Source organism: Pan troglodytes, chromosome 1, assembly GCF_028858775.2.
Source record: "Pan troglodytes isolate AG18354 chromosome 1, NHGRI_mPanTro3-v2.0_pri, whole genome shotgun sequence".
Classification (NCBI taxonomy): domain Eukaryota; kingdom Metazoa; phylum Chordata; class Mammalia; order Primates; family Hominidae; genus Pan; species Pan troglodytes.
This window is the reverse complement of record NC_072398.2, coordinates 1,508,104-1,528,823: the sequence shown is the minus strand read 5'-3', so window position 1 is coordinate 1,528,823 and position 20,720 is coordinate 1,508,104. Positions and strand designations below refer to the sequence as shown.

At 37.7% G+C, this 20,720-nt stretch overlaps 1 protein-coding gene and 1 long non-coding RNA gene across 2 annotated transcripts in view; one reads left to right on the top strand and one right to left on the bottom strand.

Moving 5' to 3' along the window:
* LOC107970852 (uncharacterized) overlaps positions 1-20,720 on the bottom strand; it is a 75,422-nt gene that overhangs the window by 18,976 nt on the left and 35,726 nt on the right. The gene's annotated exons all lie outside the window — the stretch shown is intronic.
* LOC469747 (olfactory receptor 2G2) lies at positions 3,126-5,998 on the top strand. The gene has a single exon (XM_525131.6). It carries the CDS (start codon positions 3,618-3,620, stop codon positions 4,620-4,622), a length of 1,005 nt encoding a protein of 334 aa, XP_525131.4. The 5' UTR covers positions 3,126-3,617; the 3' UTR covers positions 4,623-5,998.

The following is a 20,720-nucleotide window of genomic DNA, read 5'->3' as shown; positions in this document are numbered from 1 at the left end:
GATAACAAGACAAAGGAAAAGGACAAGACAAAGGAAAAGTTTCTGGGGACAGCAAATTGTGGGAAGGCTGATAAATGGCAGATAAAGGCTAGTTGGGAGGGGTTGTTTCATAGATTCCTCTGATGCCATCTCCTGGCTGTTAATTTTTGTCTTTCTTGGTGTGGGGAGGAGGACACAATTGTCTTTTGTACATCTATCTCCTGCTTTTAGGCAAATTGAGGAAAGGCAGGTAACGTTTTCTTTATCTGCCTCCTCCCAGTTGCACTCAGTTCAAAACAATTTTTATGTTAAAGAGATATATTTTTGTAAGCAATGAGAAAAGGACTCCCTATTTTATAAATGGTGCTGGGATAGCTGACTAGCCATGTGTAGAAGAATAAAACTGGACTCCTACATTTCACCATACACAAGAAATTAACTCAAGATGAATTATTTACATGGAAGATGCCAAACTGTAAGAATCCTACAAGAAAACCTAGGGAATATTATTCTGGACATCAGCCTTGGGAAGGAATTGATGACTCAGTCCTCCAAAGCAATTGCAACAAAAACAAAAATTACCTAATTAAATTAAAGAGCTTCTGTAAAGCAAAAGGAACAATCAACAGAGAAAACAGACAACCTACAAAATGGGAGAAAATGTTCACAAACTATGCATCTGACAAAGGTCTAATATCCAGAATCCATAAGAAATTTAACTCAAAAAGCAAAAAACAAATAACCCCATATAAAAATGGGCAAACGACATGAGCAGACACTTCTCAAAAGAAAACACACAAGTAGCCAATGAATGTGAAAAAATGCTCATCATCACTAATCATCAGAGAAATGCAAATAAAAATCACAGTGAAATACCAGAATGGCTATTATTAAAAAGTAAAACAAAACAAAACAAAAAAAAACCAAAAAAAACCAGATGCTGGCAAGGCTGTGGAGAAAACGGAATGCTGTTGGTGGGAATGTCAATTAGTTCTGCCACTGTGAAAAGCAGGTTAGAGATTTCTCAAAGAACTTAAACAGAGCTACCATTTGACCCAGCAATCCCATTACTGGGTATATATCCAGAGGAAAAGAAATCATTCTACCAAAAAGATACATGCACTCATATATTCATTGCAGCACTATTCACCATAGCAAAGAAATGGAATGGTAGACTGAATAAAGAAACTGTGGTTCCTATATGCCATGGAATACTATGCAGCCATAAAAAATAATGAAGTCATGTTCCTTTGCAGCAAGATGGATGCAACCGGGGGCCTTTAATTAATGCAGGCACAGAAAACTAAACACTGCATGTTCTTACTTATAAGTGGGCGCTAAACAATATGTACACATGAACATAAAGATGGGAACAACAGATGCAGGGACTGCTAGAGGGCAGAGAAAGGGAGAAGGGAAAGGACTGAAAAACTAACTGCTGGGTACTATGCTGTGTCTGGGTGACAGGATCAATCATACACCAAACCTCAGCATCATGCAGTATACCCAGGTAAGAAACCTGCACATGTACACCCTGAAACTAAAATTAATGTTTAAACTATTTTTAAAAAGAGACTTCTTTTTGGATGGCATATTTTGATTTTTTCCACTTTCAGTTTCTTTTTAAAAAACATGTTTTAATTTTTATGCAATTGGTCCTAACAGTTTTTGATTTACACAATTTGTTGCCTTCTTGGGACATAACGTTTTACTACATCTGTATGTTCATTGTAGATTCAATCTTTAATCAATAAAATTGCCCTGTTTTGTCAGTTTTGTTGTTATCTCAAAATTAAATTATATTGAATTTTTCTAATTTAATTTTTAAAAATGTTTTATTTTCTTTCTTTAATTGACTGTATTGTTTGTTTCAAACAGGCTGTATAAATTTGAGTTTAGTTTTTTTTTTACCCTAGCCTATGACATGCCTTTTTCTATTAATTGGAGCACTCATCCCTTAAGTGATTGATGTATTTATTTCATTCGTATTTATAATCACCTATGAGCAATCATTGTGTGCCTATACTGACACGATTTGTCTTAATTCTTTAACTTTATTTTCATTATTTTACTATTTATTCCTTTATTTGTTACTTTAATTTACTTTTTTTTATAGATAGGGTCTTACTCTGTTGCCCAGGCTGAAATGCAGTGGCATGATCATAGCTCACTGCAACCTCGAACTCCTGTGAAGCGACACTTCTGCCTCAGTCTCTTGAGTAGCTGGGACTACAGGTGCATGGGACCATGACCAGCTAATTTTAAATTTTTTTTTGGAGAGTCAGTGTCTTGCTATGTTGCAAGGGCTGGTCTCAAACTCCTGGCCTCAAGCTGTCCTCCCACCTTGGCCTCCCAAGTCGCTGGGATTTCTTTTATTATTTAAGTGCCATTGTTGTTCTTTCTTCTTTGCCCTTTTCTTCATAAACTATTTTCTTTTAGCCTTTTAGGGATCCAGTATTTGAGAAGTAATTTAGGCTGGACATTAGTTCTTTTTTTTTTTTTATCACTGTTAGTAACTGATGGAGTGACATATTTAATACCCATTTTTAAAATTTTGATTCCTTTCCAATGTACACAAATAGGTCTTGTGATTATTAAAACCTTTTTCTTTTTTTAATTATTATTATACTTTAAGTTTTAGGGTACATGTGCACAATGTGCAGGTTCGTTACATTTGTATACATGTGTCATGTTGGTGTGCTGCACCCATTAACTCGTCACTTAGCATTAGGTATGTCTCCTAATGCTATCCCTCCCCCGTGCCCCCACCCCACAACAGTCCCTGGTGTATGATGTTCCCCTTCCTGTGTCCATGTGTTCTCATTGTTCAATTCCCACCTATGAGTGGGAATATGCAGTGTTTGGTTTTTTGTCCCTGAGATAGTTTGCTGAGAATGATGGTTTCCAGCTTCATCCATGTCCCTACAAAGGACATGAACTCATCCTTTTTTATGGCCGCATAGTATTCCATGGTGTCTATGTGCCACATTTTCTTAATCCAGTCTAACATTGTTGGACATTTGGGTTGGTTCCAAGTCTTTGCTATTGTGAATAGTGCCCCAATAAACATACGTGTGCATGTGTCTTTATAGCAGCATGATTTATAATCATTTGGGTATATACCCTGTAATGGGATGGCTGGGTCAAATGGTATTTCTAGTTCTAGATCCCTGAGGAATCGCCACACCGACTTCCACAATGGTTGAACTAGTTTACAGTCCCACCAACAGTGTAAAAGTGTTCCTATTTCTCCACATCCTCTCCAGCACCTGTTGTTTCCTGACTTTCAATGATCGCCATTCTAACTGGTGTGAGATGGTATCTCGAGACTCCCTTCTTCTGTAACTTGAAATACATTAATATAAAAGGGGAAATTTATTTTAAAGGAAGGGTCAAATTTATTTCCTGCAAAAGATGATGATGTTTCCTAATGTCTGCTCTTGCTCTTCTCTGCTTCGGAAAGCATTGAAGGACAGCTAAGATATTTGAAGGATGTGTATTGCATTTATTTATAATGCACATATTCGGAAAATAAATAGATCTAAGTCACTGGATGTAAAGACATAGCTTCTAAGCATTTAACATACAATACTTTTTTGGGTAGGCAGGTGACATTGTCACTCATTTAACCCTATGTGATGTGTTATCTTTCTCAGCTATGCCTCAGCCTTGGGGAACACACTTTACATATGGGGATGGTGAGACATACTAATGAAAGCAACCTAGCAGGTTTCATCCTTTTAGGGTTTTCTGATTATCCTCAGTTACAGAAGGTTCTATTTGTGCTCATATTGATTCTGTATTTACTAACTATTTTGGGGAATACCACCATCATTCTGGTTTCTCGCCTGGAACCCAAGCTTCATATGCCGATGTATTTCTTCCTTTCTCATCTCTCCTTCCTGTACCACTGCTTCACCAGCAGTGTTATTCCCCAGCTCCTGGTAAACCTGTGGGAACCCACAAAAACCATCACCTATGGTGGCTGTGCAGTTCACCTTTACAACTCCCATGCCCTGGGATCCACTGAGTGCGTCCTCCCGGCTGTGATGTCCTGTGACTGCTATGTGGCTGTCTGCCGTCCTCTCCATTACACTGTCTTAATGCATACCCATCTCTGCATGGCCTTGGCATCTGTGGCATGGCTCAGTGGAATAGCCACCACCCCGGTACAGTCCACCCTCACCCTGCAGCTGCCCTTCTGTGGGCATCGCCAAGTGGATCATTTCATCTGTGAGGTCCCTGTGCTCATCAAGCTGGCTTGTGTGGACACCACGTTTAACGAGGCTGAGCTTTTTGTGGCTAGTATCCTTTTCCTGATAGTGCCTGTCTCATTCATCCTGGTCTCCTCTGGCTACATTGCCCACGCAGTGTTGAGGATTAAGTCAGCTACCGGGAGACAGAAAGCATTCGGGACCTGCTTCTCCCGCCTGACAGTGGTCACCATCTTTTATGGAACCATCATCTTTGTGTATCTGCAGCCAGCCAAGAGTAGATCCAGGGACCAGGGCAAGTTTGTTTCTCTCTTCTACACTGTGGTAACCCCCATGCTTAACCCTCTTATTTATACCTTGAGGATCACGGAGGTGAAAGAGGCATTAAAGAAAGTTCTAGCAAATGCTCTGGGAGTAAATATTTTATGATTATTAAAAAAAAGTTTAAGTGACACTGTGATGAATTTTTTTTTTTTGGTAAAAAGTAGCATCTTTTAATAAGAGGCTTTTTAATGGGCTCTTCTCACATTTTCTTTTGATTAAATATTTGTACAACATTTTGTATTATGTAAAATACTATGGAATATGTCTACATACATACATGAAACATATGTCTATAAAGTCGCAACTTGGCCATTACCCAGTAGCAGTATAAGGTGAGTCCTTTAGTCAATCTATGCTTCAGTGCCTTTGCTGCAGAATATATCATTTGTGTAGTACATTTGAAACTACTTTTAAATAAATACTTTACTGGATTAAGATAGACATGAACATATTCAAGAAATGTTTATGTCAGCCAACTTTTTTTTTTGGTTGCTAATAACGCATTAATCTCTGAGCCTTCCTGTAGATGGACACATAGCTTATTCTTTTCCAAGAGTGTAGCTGAGATGCATGCGTGTTGAACAAGCTGTAATGAGGCAAATTTTTAAATTGCACCCTATATGCCATCCTCTTAACATGTGGAAGAGATGTGTAGACATGCAAATGCAACACAAAGACAAAGGGCACACTTTAAAGGTGATGTGGAAAGTAGATGAAAGCCCAGTTCTCTGGTTGTGTAGTTGCATCAAGAAATAGTTTGAATTGCCTAACACTGGAGTCTCAGTCTATAGAAAAAACACAGCTGTAAAATTTTCTGTGGCTCACATGGATACACAAATAATAACACATTGTTATTATAACTGCATTTCTGTATATGAAACATTTTCATAATTTTGAGATATATCTTCCAGATAAAACCTTCACCAAATTGTTTACATTATTTGCACTAAAATACTGAACTTCATTTCCCATGGCTTCACTCTAAATGGCCCATACCATTCTTTTTCTGGAAATAAGGAATTTTTGCATTTTGAGTCTAGAAAACGTTGTGTGAACTCATGGTATTATACTTCCTATTTCACTGCATTATAGCAGGCATTGGGTTGTATACTCTGTAGTAGGAAACTATGTCCTCTGTTCAAACTTACATCAAAATAAATAAATGAATTCAGTGAGATGAGGAAGGATATTGTAGAAGGGTCTTTTAAGTCCAAATGTGGTGATCATTTTAAAAATAGTATTAAACGTTAGAGAATGAGTTGTTGTTTATAACTCTTCGGAAGCAGAGGCATAATTAGTAAGATAATGCACTGTATGGCTTCTGTCCTTTGAGTGTGTATCCTTTCAGTGTCCCTCAGTTGTTTATTTACAGTTTGTTACATTTTTGATGTGCAAGTACTGAATATCACATGCAGTGCTAGTTGCTAAGTATAGGGAAAAAACTAGAAATAAACGGTATATACCCACCCTGAACTCATTGCTGTTAGAAAAGATGAACCTAAAAAACAAAAATACAAAAATTAGCTGGGCATGGTGACACGTGCCTGTAATGCCATTTATTCGGGAGGCTGAGGCAGGAGAATCGCTTGAACTCGGGAGGCGGAGTTTGCAGTGAGCTGAAATCACGCCACTGCACTCCAGCCTGGCAACAGAGTAACACTCCGTCTAAAAACCAAACCAAACAAACAAACAAACCCCCCAAAACAAAACAAAACAAACTACAAGGTAACCATGAAAATGAAACTGGAATAAGGTCTATGAAAAAAATAGTGTGTTATGCAATTGACTATCAAGGAGCTAACTGAAGGCTTCCTGGGAAAGTGGCATTTAATTTGCCACCTCAGTAAAGCTAAGAAGCAACCCTGGAGGACTACAGGGGAAAGGATGGGTAAGGAAAGGAAAGAGTTTCCTGTAGAAGACTTCGCCTAAGGCAATGCTGTCAAGATATCAGCTGGAGCTTTATCTTGACCTTCCAAATCTGGTTAATATGGTTCTGTATCCAACCAATTATAGTGCCTGCTGTTTTCCAAACTCTCCCAAACTTCCCCAAATTTTCTGAGGGCTTTTATTTTTAGAGTAACTATGATCTTTTGCTCTTTATAAAACTCTCATGAGTTGAGAACACTTTAAATAAGATTATGTTTTAAGCAGAGATAACGCAGATGTGACAGAGCATGCACTGAAAGCATTTGAATCTTCCTTATCGTTCTTTTTTCTTTATGCTGGCCCTTCAATCCCTTTCCAGGAACACCACATTCTTCTCCAATATTAGAAGCAACAATCTCTCTTCCTGCAATATTTTGACACCAACAAGTACCCTGACTTTGAAAAATCCAATTTGTAAGCTGACAAACTTCAAAAATATGCTTACAAACATAGGCAGATTTCTCTTGAGTACTACCAAATGGTACTATGGTACTATGGTATTTTGTCAAGTGACAAAGTTCCTCCTTATGTTACCAAAATAAAAATAATGCTCTATCATTGTTTGCTGTGGATTTTTAGTAAATTATGCCTAATGCTTTTAAACTATATTGGATAAAATATTTGTAGAGTAAGTAGGATCTGTAGCTATAAAAATTTTATATTGGACCTTCACTTTCTAATCAATGATACTTTTCAAAAGAAGACTTGCATAAAGTGGGATTTCTATTTATGTTTATTTTGTCACCTTTCATGGGGACATATACTTCATACATTAATAAGTTTGCTTATCAAATGTAAATTAAGCTTGCTCTGGGAACTGGGATCGGAATATTGGAATCGTAGATTATAGTGCAACAAGGATGCAATTAAACAGGCACTAACAATAAAATGAGTTAAGACTTGGGTTAGGAAAGGAACAGTGATGGTGAAGTACATACAATATAAGAATATCCCCCATTTTTGGAGATGAAAAAAAATTTTTTTTTTTTAATTTTACTTTAAGTTCTGGGATAGGTGTACAGAACATGCAGGTTTGTTACATAGGTATACATGTGCCATGGTGGTTTGCTGCACACATCAACCCATCAGCTAGGTTTTAAGCTCCACATGCATTAGGTATTTGTCCTAATGCTCTCCCTCCCCTTTCCCCCAATCCCCTGACAGGCCCTGGTGTATGATGTTCCCCTCCTAGAATCCATGTGTTCTCACTGTTCAACTCCCACTTAAGAGTGAGAACATGTGGTGTTCGGTTTTCTGTTCCTGTGTTAGTTTGCTGAGGATGATGGTTTCCAGCTTCATCCATGTCAAAGGACATGAACTCATCCTTTTTTATTGCTGCATAGTATTCCATGGTGTATATGTGCAACATTCTCTTTATCCAGTGTTTCATTGATGGGCATTTGGGTTGGTTCCAAGTCTTTGCTATTGTAAATAGTGCTGCAATAGACATATATGTGCATGTGTCTTTATAGTAGAATGATTTATAATCATTTGGGTATATACCCAGTAATGGGATTGCTGGGTCGAGTGGTATTTCTGGTTCTAGGTCCTTGAGGAATTGCCACACTGTCTTCCACAATGGTTGAAGTAATTTACACTCCCACCAACAGTGCAAAAGCATTCCTATTTCTTCACATCCTCTCCAGCATCTGCGGTTTCCTTTTTTTTTTTTTTTTTTTTTAATTTTTGAGACAGAGTCTTGCTGTGTCGCCCAGCATGTAGTGCAGTGGTACGATCTTGGCTCACTGCAATCTCCACCTCCTGGGTTCACGCCATTCTCCTGCCTCAGCCTCCCGAGTAGCTGGGACTACAGGCACCTGCCACCACGCCTGGTTAATGTTTTGTATTTTTAGTAGAGATGGGGTTTCACCATGTTAGCCAGGATGGTCTTGATCTCCCGACCTGGTGATCCGCCTGACTTGGCCTCCCAAAGTGCTGGGATTACAGGCATGAGCTACCATGCCTGGCCTGTTTCCTTACTTTTTAATGATTGTCATTCTAACTGGCATGAGATGGTGTCTCACTGTGGTTTTGATTTGCATTTCTCTAACGACCAGTTATGATGAACTTTTTTTCCTATGTTTGTTGGCTGCATAAATGTCTTCTTTTGGTGGGGTTGTTTGTTTTTTTCTTGTAAATTTAAGTTCTTTGTAGATTCTGGGTATTAGACCTTTGTCAGATGGATAGATTGCAAAAATTTTCTCCCATTCTGTAGGTTGCCTGTTCACTCTGATGATAGTTTCCTTTGCTGTATGGAAGCTCTTTAGTTTAATTAGATTCCATTTGTCAATTTTGGCTTTTCTTGCAATTGCTTTTGGTGTATTAGTTATGAAGTCTTTGCCCATGCCTATGTCCTGAATGGTATTGCCTAGGTTTTCTTCTAGGGTTTTTATGGTTTTAGGTTTTAGGTTTAACTCTTTAATCCATCTTGAGTTAATCTTTGTATAAGATGTAAGGAAGGGGTCCAGTTTCTGTTTTCTGCATATGGTTAAGCCAATTTTCCCAGCACCATTTATTAAATAGGGAATCCTTTCCCCATTGTTTGTTTTTGTCAGGTTTGTCGAAGATCAGATGGTTGTAGATGTGTGGTAATTCTGAAGCCTCTGTTCTTTTTCACTGGTCTATATATCTGTTTTGGTACCAGTACCATGCTGTTTTGGTAACTGTAGACTTGTAGTATAGTTGGAAGTCAAGTAGCATGATGCCTCCAGCTTTGTTCTTTTGGCTTAGGATTGTGTTGGCTATATGAACTCTTGTTTGGTTCCATATGAAATTTAACATAGTTTTTTTCTAATTCTGTAAAGTAGTCAATGGTAGCCTGACGGGAATAGCATTGAATTTATAAATTACTTTGGGCAGTATGGCCGTTTTCACAATATTGATTGTTTCTATACATAAGCATGAATTTTTTTTCCATTTCTTTGTGTCCTCTCTGATTTCCTTGAGCAGTGGTTTGTAGTTCTCCTTGAAGAAGTCCTTCATGTCCCTTGGAAATTGTATTCCTAGGTATTTCATTCTCTTTGTATCAATTTTGAATGGGAGTTCTCTCATGATGTGGCTCTCTGCCTGTCTATTGTTGGTGTATAAGAATGCTTGTGATTTTTACACATTGATTTTGTATCCTGAGACTTTGCTGAAGTTGCTTATCAGCTTAAGGAGTTTTTGGGCTGAGATGATGGGGTTTTCTAAATATACAACCATGTCATCTGCAAACATAGACAGTTTAACTTCCTCTCTTCATATTTGAATATCCCTTATTTTCTTATCTTGCCTGATAACCCTGACCAGAACCTCCAATACCATGCTGAATAGGAGTGGTGAGGAGGGCATCCTTGTCTTGTGCCGGTTTTCAAGGTGAATGCTTCCAGCTTTTGCCCATTCAGTATGATATTGGCTATGGGTTTGTCATAAATAGCTCTTATTAGTTTGAGATATGTTCCATCAATGCCGAGTTTATTGAGAGTTTTTAGCATGAAGGGGTGTTGAGTTTTATCAAAGGCCTTTTCTGCATCTACTGAGATAATCATGTGGTTTTTGTCATTGGTTCTGTTTATGTGATAAATTACGTTTATTGATTTGCATGTGTTGAACCAGTCTTGGATCCCAGGGATGAAGCCAACTTGGTTGTGGTGGATAAGCTTTGTGATGTGCTGCTGTATTTGGTTTGCCAGCATTTTATTGGGGATTTTTGCATCAATGTTCATCAGGGATATTGGCCTGAAATTTTCTTTTTATGCTGTGTCTCTGTCAGATTTTAGTACCAGGATGACGCTGGCCTCATAAAATGAATTAGGGAGGAGTCTCTCTTTTTCTATGGTTTGGAATAGTTTCAGCAGGAATGGTACTGGCTCCTCTTTGTACCTCTGGTAGAATTCAGCTGTGAATCTGTCTGGTCCTGGGCTTTTTATGGTTGGTAGGCTATTAATTACTGTCTCAATTTCAGAACTCATTATTGGTCTATTCAGGAATTCGACTTCTCCCTGGTTTAGTCTTGGGAGGGTGTATGTGTCCAGGAATTTTTCCATTTTTTAAAAATTTTCTAGTTTATTTGCATAGAGGTGTTTATACTATTCTCTGGTGGTAGTTTGTATTTCTGTGGGATCAGTGGTGATATCCCCTTTATCATTTTTTATTATGTCATATTACCTAACTTCAAACTATACTATAAGGCTACAGTAACCAAAATGGCATGGTACTGGTACATAAACAGACACATAGGTCAGTGGGATAGAATAGAGAACATAGAAATAAATTCACGAACCTGCAACTATCTGATCTTCAACAAAATCAATAAAAATAAGCAGTGGGAAAAGGACTCCCTAGTCAATAAATGGTGCTGGTATAACTGGCTAACCACATGCAGAAGAAGGAAACTGTACCCCTACCTTTCACCACATACAAAAATCAAATCAAGATTAAAGACTTAAATGTAAGTTCAAACTATAGAAATCCTAGAAAAAACCCTAAAGAACACCATTCTGTACATCAGTCTTGGCAAAGAATTTATCGCTAAGTTCCCAAGAGCAATTGCAACAAAACAAAACGTTTACAAGCTGAACCTAACTATACTAAAGAGCTTCTGCACAGCAAAAAAAAAAAAAAAAAAAAAAAAAAAAAAAAAAAAAATTACCAACAGGGTGAACAGACAATCTACAGAATGAGAGAAAATATATTTGACAAAGGTCTTATATCCAGAATCTACAAGGAACTTAAATCAACAAGCAAACCACCCCCCAAAAAAATCCAATTAAAAATGGGCAAAGGACATGAACAGACATGTCTCAAAAGAAGACATATGAGCAGCCAATAAACACATGAAAATATGGTCAACATTACTAATTATCAGAGAAATGTAAATCAAAACCACAGTGAGGTACCATCTTATACCAGTCAGAATACTGATTATTAAAAAGTCAAAAACCGGCAGATGCTGGTGAGGCTGTGGAGAAAAGGGAATGCTTATACACTGTTAGTGGGAATGCAAACTAGTTCAGCCACTTCGAAAGCAGTTTGGAGATTTCTCAAAGAATTTAAAATAGAGCCACTATTTGACCCAGCAATTCCACTCCTGGGTATATACCCAAAGGAAGATAATTCATTCTATCCAAAAGACAACATGCACCTGTATGTTGCAGCGCTATTTATACTAGCAAAGACATGGAATCAACCTAGGTGCTCAAGCAGAGGATTGGATAAAGAAAATGTGGTAGACATGTGCTATACAATGAAATACTAGGTAGTTATAAAAAATAATAAAAATGTGTACTTTACAGCAACATAGTTGGAGCTAGAGGCCATTATCCTAAGTGAGCTAATGCAAGAACAGAAAACCAAAGATTGCATGTTCTCACTTATAAGTGGGAGCTAAACACTGAATACACATGAGGTGGGAATTGAACAATGAGAACACATGGACACAGGAAGGGGAACATCACACTCTGGGGACTGTTGGGGGTGGGGGGAGGGGGGAGGGATAGCATTGGGAGATATACCTAATGCTAGATGACGAGTTAGTGGGTGCAGCGCACCAGCATGGCACATGTATACATATGTAACTGACCTGCACATTGTGCACATGTACCCTAAAACTTAAAGTATAATAATAAATAAATAAATAAATAAAGTTAGGAACAATGGATACTGGGGACCAACAGATGGTGGAGGGAGGGAGTGGGCTATTGGCTGAAGAACCACCTGTTGTATATTATGCTCACTTCCTGGGATGGAATCACTGGGACCCCAAGCCTTAGTGTCATGCATTTTACACGTCATGCCTTTTACCCATGTAACAAACCTGTACTTGTTCCCTTTAATGTATAATAATAGTTGAAATGATTAGTTATTAAAATGATGAGTTTTTTGTTGTGTATATTTTATCACTTTATATTTTATTTTACATATATGCTTATATACATATAATTTAATAAATATTGTACCACTACATATACCTTTTTTTTTTGAGATGGAGTCTCCCTCTGTCACCCAGTCTGGAGTGCAATGGCACAATCTTGGCTCACTGCAAGCTCCACCTCCCGGGTTCACGCCGTTCTCCTGCCTCAGCCTCCAGAGTAGCTGGAACTACAGGCGCCTGCCAACATGCCCCGCTAATTTTTTTGTATTTTTTAGTAAAGACAGGTTTCCATGTTAGCCAGGATGCTCTCAATCTCCTGACCTCATGATCCACCCACTTTGGCCTCCCAGAGTGTTGGGATTACAGGCGTGAGCCACTGCGTCCGGCCTACATATACGTTTTAAAAATTAAAAACAGGCTATGAATTCAGAGGGGAAAGAATTCAGGAAGGAAGGCTAAAAAATACAGTGATTATACAAGAGGTTGAACATATGAAAAACTAACAATTTCAATATGTCAAATAACCTCCCAAGTGACTGTAGTACAAAGATCACCAGACTCAGAAGAATAGTTTTGAATTTCAGTCCTAACTCTTTTATACCTAGTAGATAAAGTTATTGACAGTTACATCAAAGATGGGCCTAAATTTCTAGCTTGCATAATTGGATAATAGTGACATTATTCACTTTTACAGCAAACAAAATGGAGAGAGCAAGGGTTTAGATTTGAACACAGTGCATTGGAGGTGTCTCACCTAGTGGAGATGGTAGTTTCAAAATAGGATACATGAATCTAGTCCTCAGTAGAGAAATCTACACATAATTAACATAGCAATAAGCATATAGTTTCCGATAGGAGAAAATTTAATTTGTTAGAAGATCAGTCCTGCTGGACTGGGACTGATGAATCCAACCCTTAAGGGCTTAAGAGAGTAAGAAGAGATTGCAAAAGAGACAGTTATTCTAGGCATTTGTTATGATAGCTTTAATATAAAGTATCTCAGTTCTAAGAGAACGATGCTCAAGGTTAGAAATCCAAAGTACGGGCGAAGAGATTCTCTTTAAAGGGGATGACGAAGATCTTCTCTATGGTAACTAGAGTGAAGGAGGAGGGACCCAGAAGACTTAAGTGGGTTTTCTTTTCGCTCTTTCATGTTGGACAAGTTTGATGGCTTCTATTTCCTATGTGAAGTACGAGGTGCCAGAATAATACTGAAGAAAGGAATACTTCACACTGGGGAAATATGTGTATTATTGTTCCTTGATGATCCCAAGAAGCTAGTCAGTTCCTCCACTAATTGCCTACTGGGGATGCAGGTTTTTCCCAGAAGACGTGGTAAAAACAAATCATGGCAATTTTGTTAATTTGCAAAATTCACTCTTTCTGCTTCCCTTTTTCTCCAAGTTTTCATTGCCACTAACATAATTTCCTCAGGATAAACTCAGGCGAGAAATATAAATCTTGAACAGATTGTTTTTTGAAGCCAGTTGTCTTGTGGGTCAACAGCAGGCTGGACACAAAATAACAAAGCTAAGAAAATGTTATATGACTTGCATCCTGAAGATGTGAAAAACACCGACACCTTTAAATATTCCTGAGTGTAAATAAGAATTCAATCTGGTGTAATCTAAATTGAATGCAATCATATCTTAAAGAAGTTCATAAAAGTTAATAGGTAGAAACTTTATTGCTTTCATTACTGTTGGATTTGCTGTATCGTTAAAGTAATAATGTTGCGTGACACAGGTAAACTATCTGGACTTCTGCTTTCATTTATCGAATATAAAGATAGGGCAATTTCTTGTTAGTCTTCGTAAGTACAAGTTAGTGTCATGCAATTAATTAGTATAATTAGCATTTTGGGGATAAATTTTACTTATAGAAACAACTTAGTTGATAGATTTAGCACACAATTCCACAAAAACACAACTATAACTTAAGTGGAACACTCAATTCGAGGTAATTTCAGCCTTCTGTAAAAAAATCACTCAAGAGAAGTACTGCAGAGGAAGCTTCCTCAAGTAGTGCACCATTGCTAACCTTTGAAATTGTAAGCTCTTCGCCAGCTGAAACAGAGGGATAGTTGAATTACAATTTAACCAAAATGATTGAGGGTTTAAATTATTGGGTTGGATTTCATTGAGTAGAAATAAAATGTTTTCCAGAGGACCACTGTTTCTCGACTCTATTAACACTGCTCTAATTTCTGTGTTTCCTTCTCATGAAGTAATTGTATTTTAGTAAAATTTGATGGTTAGCAAGAATATGTATGCGTAGATGACACTTACTTAAACAGACCGAGTGCTTTACTGATCAGGTGGGCAACTTCCAATCTGGTCTTAAAACACGTGAACAGACACTAGGAAATCTATAGCCATTGGTCTCATATTTTCACCAACTTGTCAAGTAACCATGGAAGACCAGAGCATCTGGAAAATGGACTAGACCAGAAACGCATCTGTCTTAAGTTGGATTCTCCAGATTGAGAGAGGACACGATTATGATTTTTCAGTCGTCTGTCTTAAAGCTTTATTCAGGCAGATGGTTAGAATAATGAACAAGGGCTGAGTGGCATGGCAGCACAGGTATTTAAGGGGTTGACTTGTGGTTAAAAACCTGTTTTGGGGGGAATTGCAAGGACTTGGCATGCGATGGTGCTTGGTGAAAGCTGAGGTAAATCAGCACAGATGTGGGCGTCATATCGCTGTTGAGGGTTCCATGAACAAAAGGCTCCTGCAGTTTTATGGATCCAGGGACCATGAGAAAGGGTAAAGGCTAGATGTGGAAAAGTACGGATAGGGGAAAGCTGTCTCCTCACCTCAGTGTTCGGCACAGCCAGCGCGTTGAAGACTCTGGAGGGAGTTGCAGTCAAGGGTTCGCTCTGACCTCTCTGGCTTGTCATGTTCTTTTGCATAATCACATTTATATCTTAAGCGTCTTTATTCCTTGCTCATCTTTATTCCTTGCACTTTGTCTGGTGCTGTAGGCAGAGCCTTCTTGTAAGGCAGGAGAAGGGGAGAAACTTAAAGACAACTTTCCTATCTTTGACTCAGTATTCAGTACTTTACCACATGTAGCCCTTTCCCTTTCTCACTCTCCCTGGTTTGGGGATCCATAAAATTGCAGGGGCCTTTCGTTCATGGAACCCTCGACAGTGACATGACCTTCGCATCTGTGCTGATTTACCTTCACCAAACACCACTGCATGAGAGGTGGGGTAGCGGGATGGGAAGGGATTAGGAGGAGTTGATGCTTCTTCCAGTGTTATACACTGGAATGCATCATTATAGTCAGTGATTAGAGGCTTCACGGTAACTTTCATTTTGGTTCCTTGCTGCTTTAGGGTCCTCTGACACCTTATAGCTCAGCTCTCTCCATAGGTCAGCTGATCCACCAATATTAACCACTTCTTTTCCCAGTATCTTCTGTCCAGAAAGATTCAACAGAGTCTGACTGGGAAATAGGACACATGAAAAATGCATTCATTTCTTCATCAAGCATTTATTGACACATTAGTATGCATTTGATATCATATAAATTCCATAAAATATCAGTAGAACATGACCCCTCAGTTTAAGAAGTAGGTTATGGTTTAGTAGATACATACGGTCATAAAACATTACGTCAGTATGGTATTGGAGTTTTTTATTGTAGAGGTAAGTTTAGGGTACGGAATGAACACAAAATAAGCCTCACCAAGGTTGGGTGGAGGGATGTATGAGAGAGGAGTGCTAATCAGAGTCAAAGAGGACTTTGTTCGTGAGAAATACTGATTCTTAAAAGTGTGTAGATAACTGCCTGGTGAAGGGGGTTGGAGAAGATTATCATTGTCATGGGAAGCAGCATAAGAAAAGCCATAGCTCCATTATGCTTATCAAACTAACACAGGAGCAGAAAACCAAATACCACATGTCATCACTTACAAGTGGGAGGTAAATGATGAGAACACATGGACACATAGAGGGGAACAACACACACTGGGGCCTCCCAGAGAGTGGAGGGTGAAAGGAGGGAAAGGAACAGGAAAAATATAACTAATTAGTACTAGGCTTGATACCTGGGTGACAAAATAATCTTACAACAAAGCCCCGTGACAAAAGTTCACCTATGTAACAAACCTGCACATGTATGCCTGAAATTAAAAGGTAAACACACACACACACACACACACGGCATAGCTGAATGTAAGGGCTCAGCTTGCTTTCTGCCATCTTCTCTAAATGTGTTTGTGATCATTCTCTTCTCTAAACTTGTACTAATATGTATATTTTTCTATTTATTATTTATTTTGCCATACTTAATGCAAAGATTCTCAATTATAGGGAGAAATATAAATTAGAAATGTCTAAAATGGTAAAAAAAAGTGTCTGAGTTTAGCACAAACTGACATTTCTACAGGCATTCTGCAAACATTCCATCTGCCTCTGGTGGGAGGAAAGAACCCACAGCTGGCTCTGAAGGGAATGTAAATATGCACATTAGACACAATCACCTTACTCAAATGTTATGCTAACATTTTACAACAAGCAGGAAGAATAACCTTGGCTGATGAGATTCTGAAACACATTTTGATTTGGGAGTCTTGGTAAGTCATACAACAATTAGTCAGAATAGGAATTGCCCTGTGATTTCACATATCCCTACTTTCCTCATTCTGAAAGAAAAGCACGAAATCATCTTATATCCTCAGTTTACCTCCCTTTCCATTTAAAAGTCAGTATTAGGTTAATTTTGTCATTTTCATTCCATTAATTTTCTTCCCATTGACTTTCATTCAGTTAATGTTGTCATTTTGGTAATTCTCAGGCTATTCACATGTCATGAACCTAGTTAATATCATGAGAACTATTGAACTATCCCTACCTGAACTCCCTCACATCAATATCTTCCCTACCCATCTTCCTATCAATGCACCAATATTTCCAAAATGGAAACAGAAAATATTACTCTCTTGTGTGCTCAGAGCCTTTAACAACATCTTACTGCCTGCACAGCAAAGCTAAGAACTTTATTTCACCCAGTGATTTCTACAGTTTGACTCCAAGTATTTTATTTTCTAAGCATACCTTCAGCACTCACCTTTTTGAATCTTTTTTTTAAAAAAACTATACTAAAAAAAAGTATTTATCGTATTGTACATGATAAGTATATACAATTTTAATTTGTCAGTTAAAAATAAATGAATAAAGAAATAAAAACACAGTAAGTAAAGAAATAAAAACAAAACAAACAAAAAAACTTTTAAAATTTCAATAGCTTTGAGGGTACAAGTTTTGAGGATTATAAATCATGCTACTATAAAGACACATGCACACGTATGTTTATGGTGGCACTACTCACACTTGGAACCAACCCAAATGTCCATCAACAATAGACTGGATAAAAAAATTGTGGCACATATACACCATAGAATACTAAGCAGCTATAAAAAAGGATGAGTTCATGTCCTTTGCAGGGACATGGATGAAGCTGGAAACCATCATTCTCAGCAAACTATCGCAAGGTCAGAAAACCAAACACCACATGTTCTTACTCATAAGTGGGAATTGAACAATGAGAACACATGGACACAGAGAAGGGAACATCACACACAGGGGCCTGTTGTGGGGGATGGGGACTGGGGAAGGGACAGCGTTAGGAGAAATACCTAATGTAAATGACGAGTTGATAGGTGCAGCAAACCAACATGGCACATGTATACCTATGTAACAAACCTGCACTTTGTGCACATGTACCCTAGAACTTAAAGAATAATAAAAAAACCATAATAATAGTGGTATTATGTGATCAGCTTTCAATTAAATACTGACTCATTCATTCCATAGTATTCACTGAGCCCAGCTGTGGGTCAGGCCCTTTGCTAGGTCCTGGGGACACAGCAGTAACTTTAGCTGGCTGAAGTGGTGGAAAGACAGTTGGAGTGGCCACAGGTAACTCCATTTACCCTTTTGCACAAGAAAATTAAATACACGTGTCCTAGGTGCCAAAGGTGCTTATGGAGTCAAGTATATGAGCTGCCTTTAGGGAAGTATTAAGCCTAACTCTGGGTTGGGCTTTATCCAGCCCCATAAACTTAAAATTGAGTAATTTGGGGCATGTATTTTAAACATTTTTCATCTGTAGAATTAGAACACTACTACCTGCCTCATATTTTGGAGCATATTATGTGAAAAAGGCCCAGAAAAAAAACTATATTTTTTAAAAAAACAGTATTTATCTTGTTGTACATGATCATTATATACAATTTTAATTTGTCGATTAAAAATAAATGAATAAGTAAAGAAATAAAAACAAAACAAACAAAAAACTATATTTTAAAATTTCAATAGCTTTGAGGGTACAAGTAGTTTTTGGTTACCTGGATGAACTGCCTAGTGGTGAAGTCTGAGATTTTAGCGCACGTATCACCTGAGTAGTGTACACTGCACCTAATATGTAGTTTTTTAAATCCCCTACTCCCCTCCCACTCTCTCACCTTTTCAGTTCCCAATGTCCATTATACCACTGTGTGTGCCTGTGCATACCCATAGCTTAGCTCCCACTTGTAAGTGAGCACATACAGTATTTGCCATTTCTGAGTTACTTCACTTAGAATAGTGACCTCCAGCTCCATCCAAGTTGCTGAGAGGCATTATTTCATTTTTTTCATGGTTTAGTAGTATTCCATGATGTATAACCCATTTACTTTATCCTCTCATCGGTTGATGGGCACTTAGGTTGGTTACAGATCCTTGCAAATGTGAATTGAGCTGCAATAAACATACACATGTGCATGTCTTTTTGATATAATGACTTCTTTTCCTTTGGGTAGATACCCAGTAGTGGGATTGCTGGATTGAATTTTAGATCTACTTTTGTTTTTTTGAAAAATCTCCATACTGTTTTCTATAGAAGTTATACTAATTTACATTCCCACCAGCAGTGGATAAGCATTCCCTTTTTACCACATCCACGCCAACATCTATTGTTTTTTGACTTTATAATAATGGTCATTCTGGCTGGGGTAGGGTAGAATCTCATTGTGGTTTTAATTTGCATTTCCCTGATTATTAGTGATGTTAAACATTTAAAAAATTTGTTTGTTGGTCATTTGTATATCTTCTTTTGAGAAATGTCTATTCATGTCATTTGCCCACTTTTTAATAGGATTATTTGTTTTTTCTTGCTGATTTGCTTGAGTTCCTTGTAGATTCTGGATATTAGTCCTTTGTCAGATGCATAATTTGCAAAATATTTCTTTTTGAATCTTCTTACAAAGACAAGTGAATCATTCACACATTCTCTTCCGACATTCTCCAGATGACTTTGAGTTTTCTTCAACAGTCTCATAAATTATTTTCATTTTTGTTTATAATTTGTTATGTGTTTTTGACATTTTGAAAGTTAAGGAATTTTATTTATTTTTATTTTTATTTTTTGAGATGGAATCTCACTCACTTTGTCTCCCAGGCTGGAGTGCAGTGGTGCGATCTTGACTCACTGCAACGGTCCGCCTCCCAGGTTCAAGCAATTCTCCTGTCTCAGCCTCCTGAGTAGCTGGGACTACAGGTGTACACCACCACACTTGGCTAATTTTTGTATTTTATTACAGATGGGGTTTCACCAAGTTGGTCAGGCTGGTCTCGAACTCCTGACCTCAAGTGATCCACCTGACTCAGCCTGTCAAAGTGCTGGGATTAAAGGGGTGAGCCACAGCATCTGGCCAAAACGTTAGGGAGTTTTAATAGATTTATCTCAGGGTTCCTTCAAACAAATTTTATATTTATAAGAATACTGCAATGCATCTTTAACTCTTATAATTATATATATTCCTTTGAGTATATGTATTTTTCTTCACTAGTAAGGACTATTAGCCAACTTGGTTAAATAATGCCTAAATAAATAAAAAATTTTAAAACTAATTTTTATTTTTTGGCAGTTCAATCATTGAATAAACTTTTATGAGATGATTTGAATTTATATCATATATTTTGGTTCCTTAAATATGTCTTCTCATTTTCCTCCAGTTAGGACCAATGTGACACATATCAAAAATGATTTTCTATCTCCTTCATATCAATCATACCCATTTTAAAGGTTTTAAAGTCTTTGTTTTAATTAGTTTTATCTAAAAAGTCTTCCCCATCTGATTGTGCTTACAATCAAATCTGAGTAAGGTATTTCACATGCAGATAATTTATTGACAGTTGAAAATCAGGGAGATACCGTTCACCGTATTTTGAGAGAAATTTATTTTTAGTGGTAGGTCATTGTGGATTTTTTGATATGCATGTAAATATGCACTTTGATTGGCTTTAATAATCAATCCCCAGACGACTCCAAAGTTGAAATCATTCATAATTTTTAAAGATGAGCCTTTGAACTGGAATGAAGAAACATGGATTGATGTTCCAAGTCAGCAGCACATTAGTGAAAAATGAATAGTT

Excerpts from the sequence above, each read along its gene's own strand:
- LOC469747 (XM_525131.6), top strand. The coding sequence starts at position 3,618 with ATGTGTTATCTTTCTCAGCTATGCCTCAGCCTTGGGGAACACACTTTA.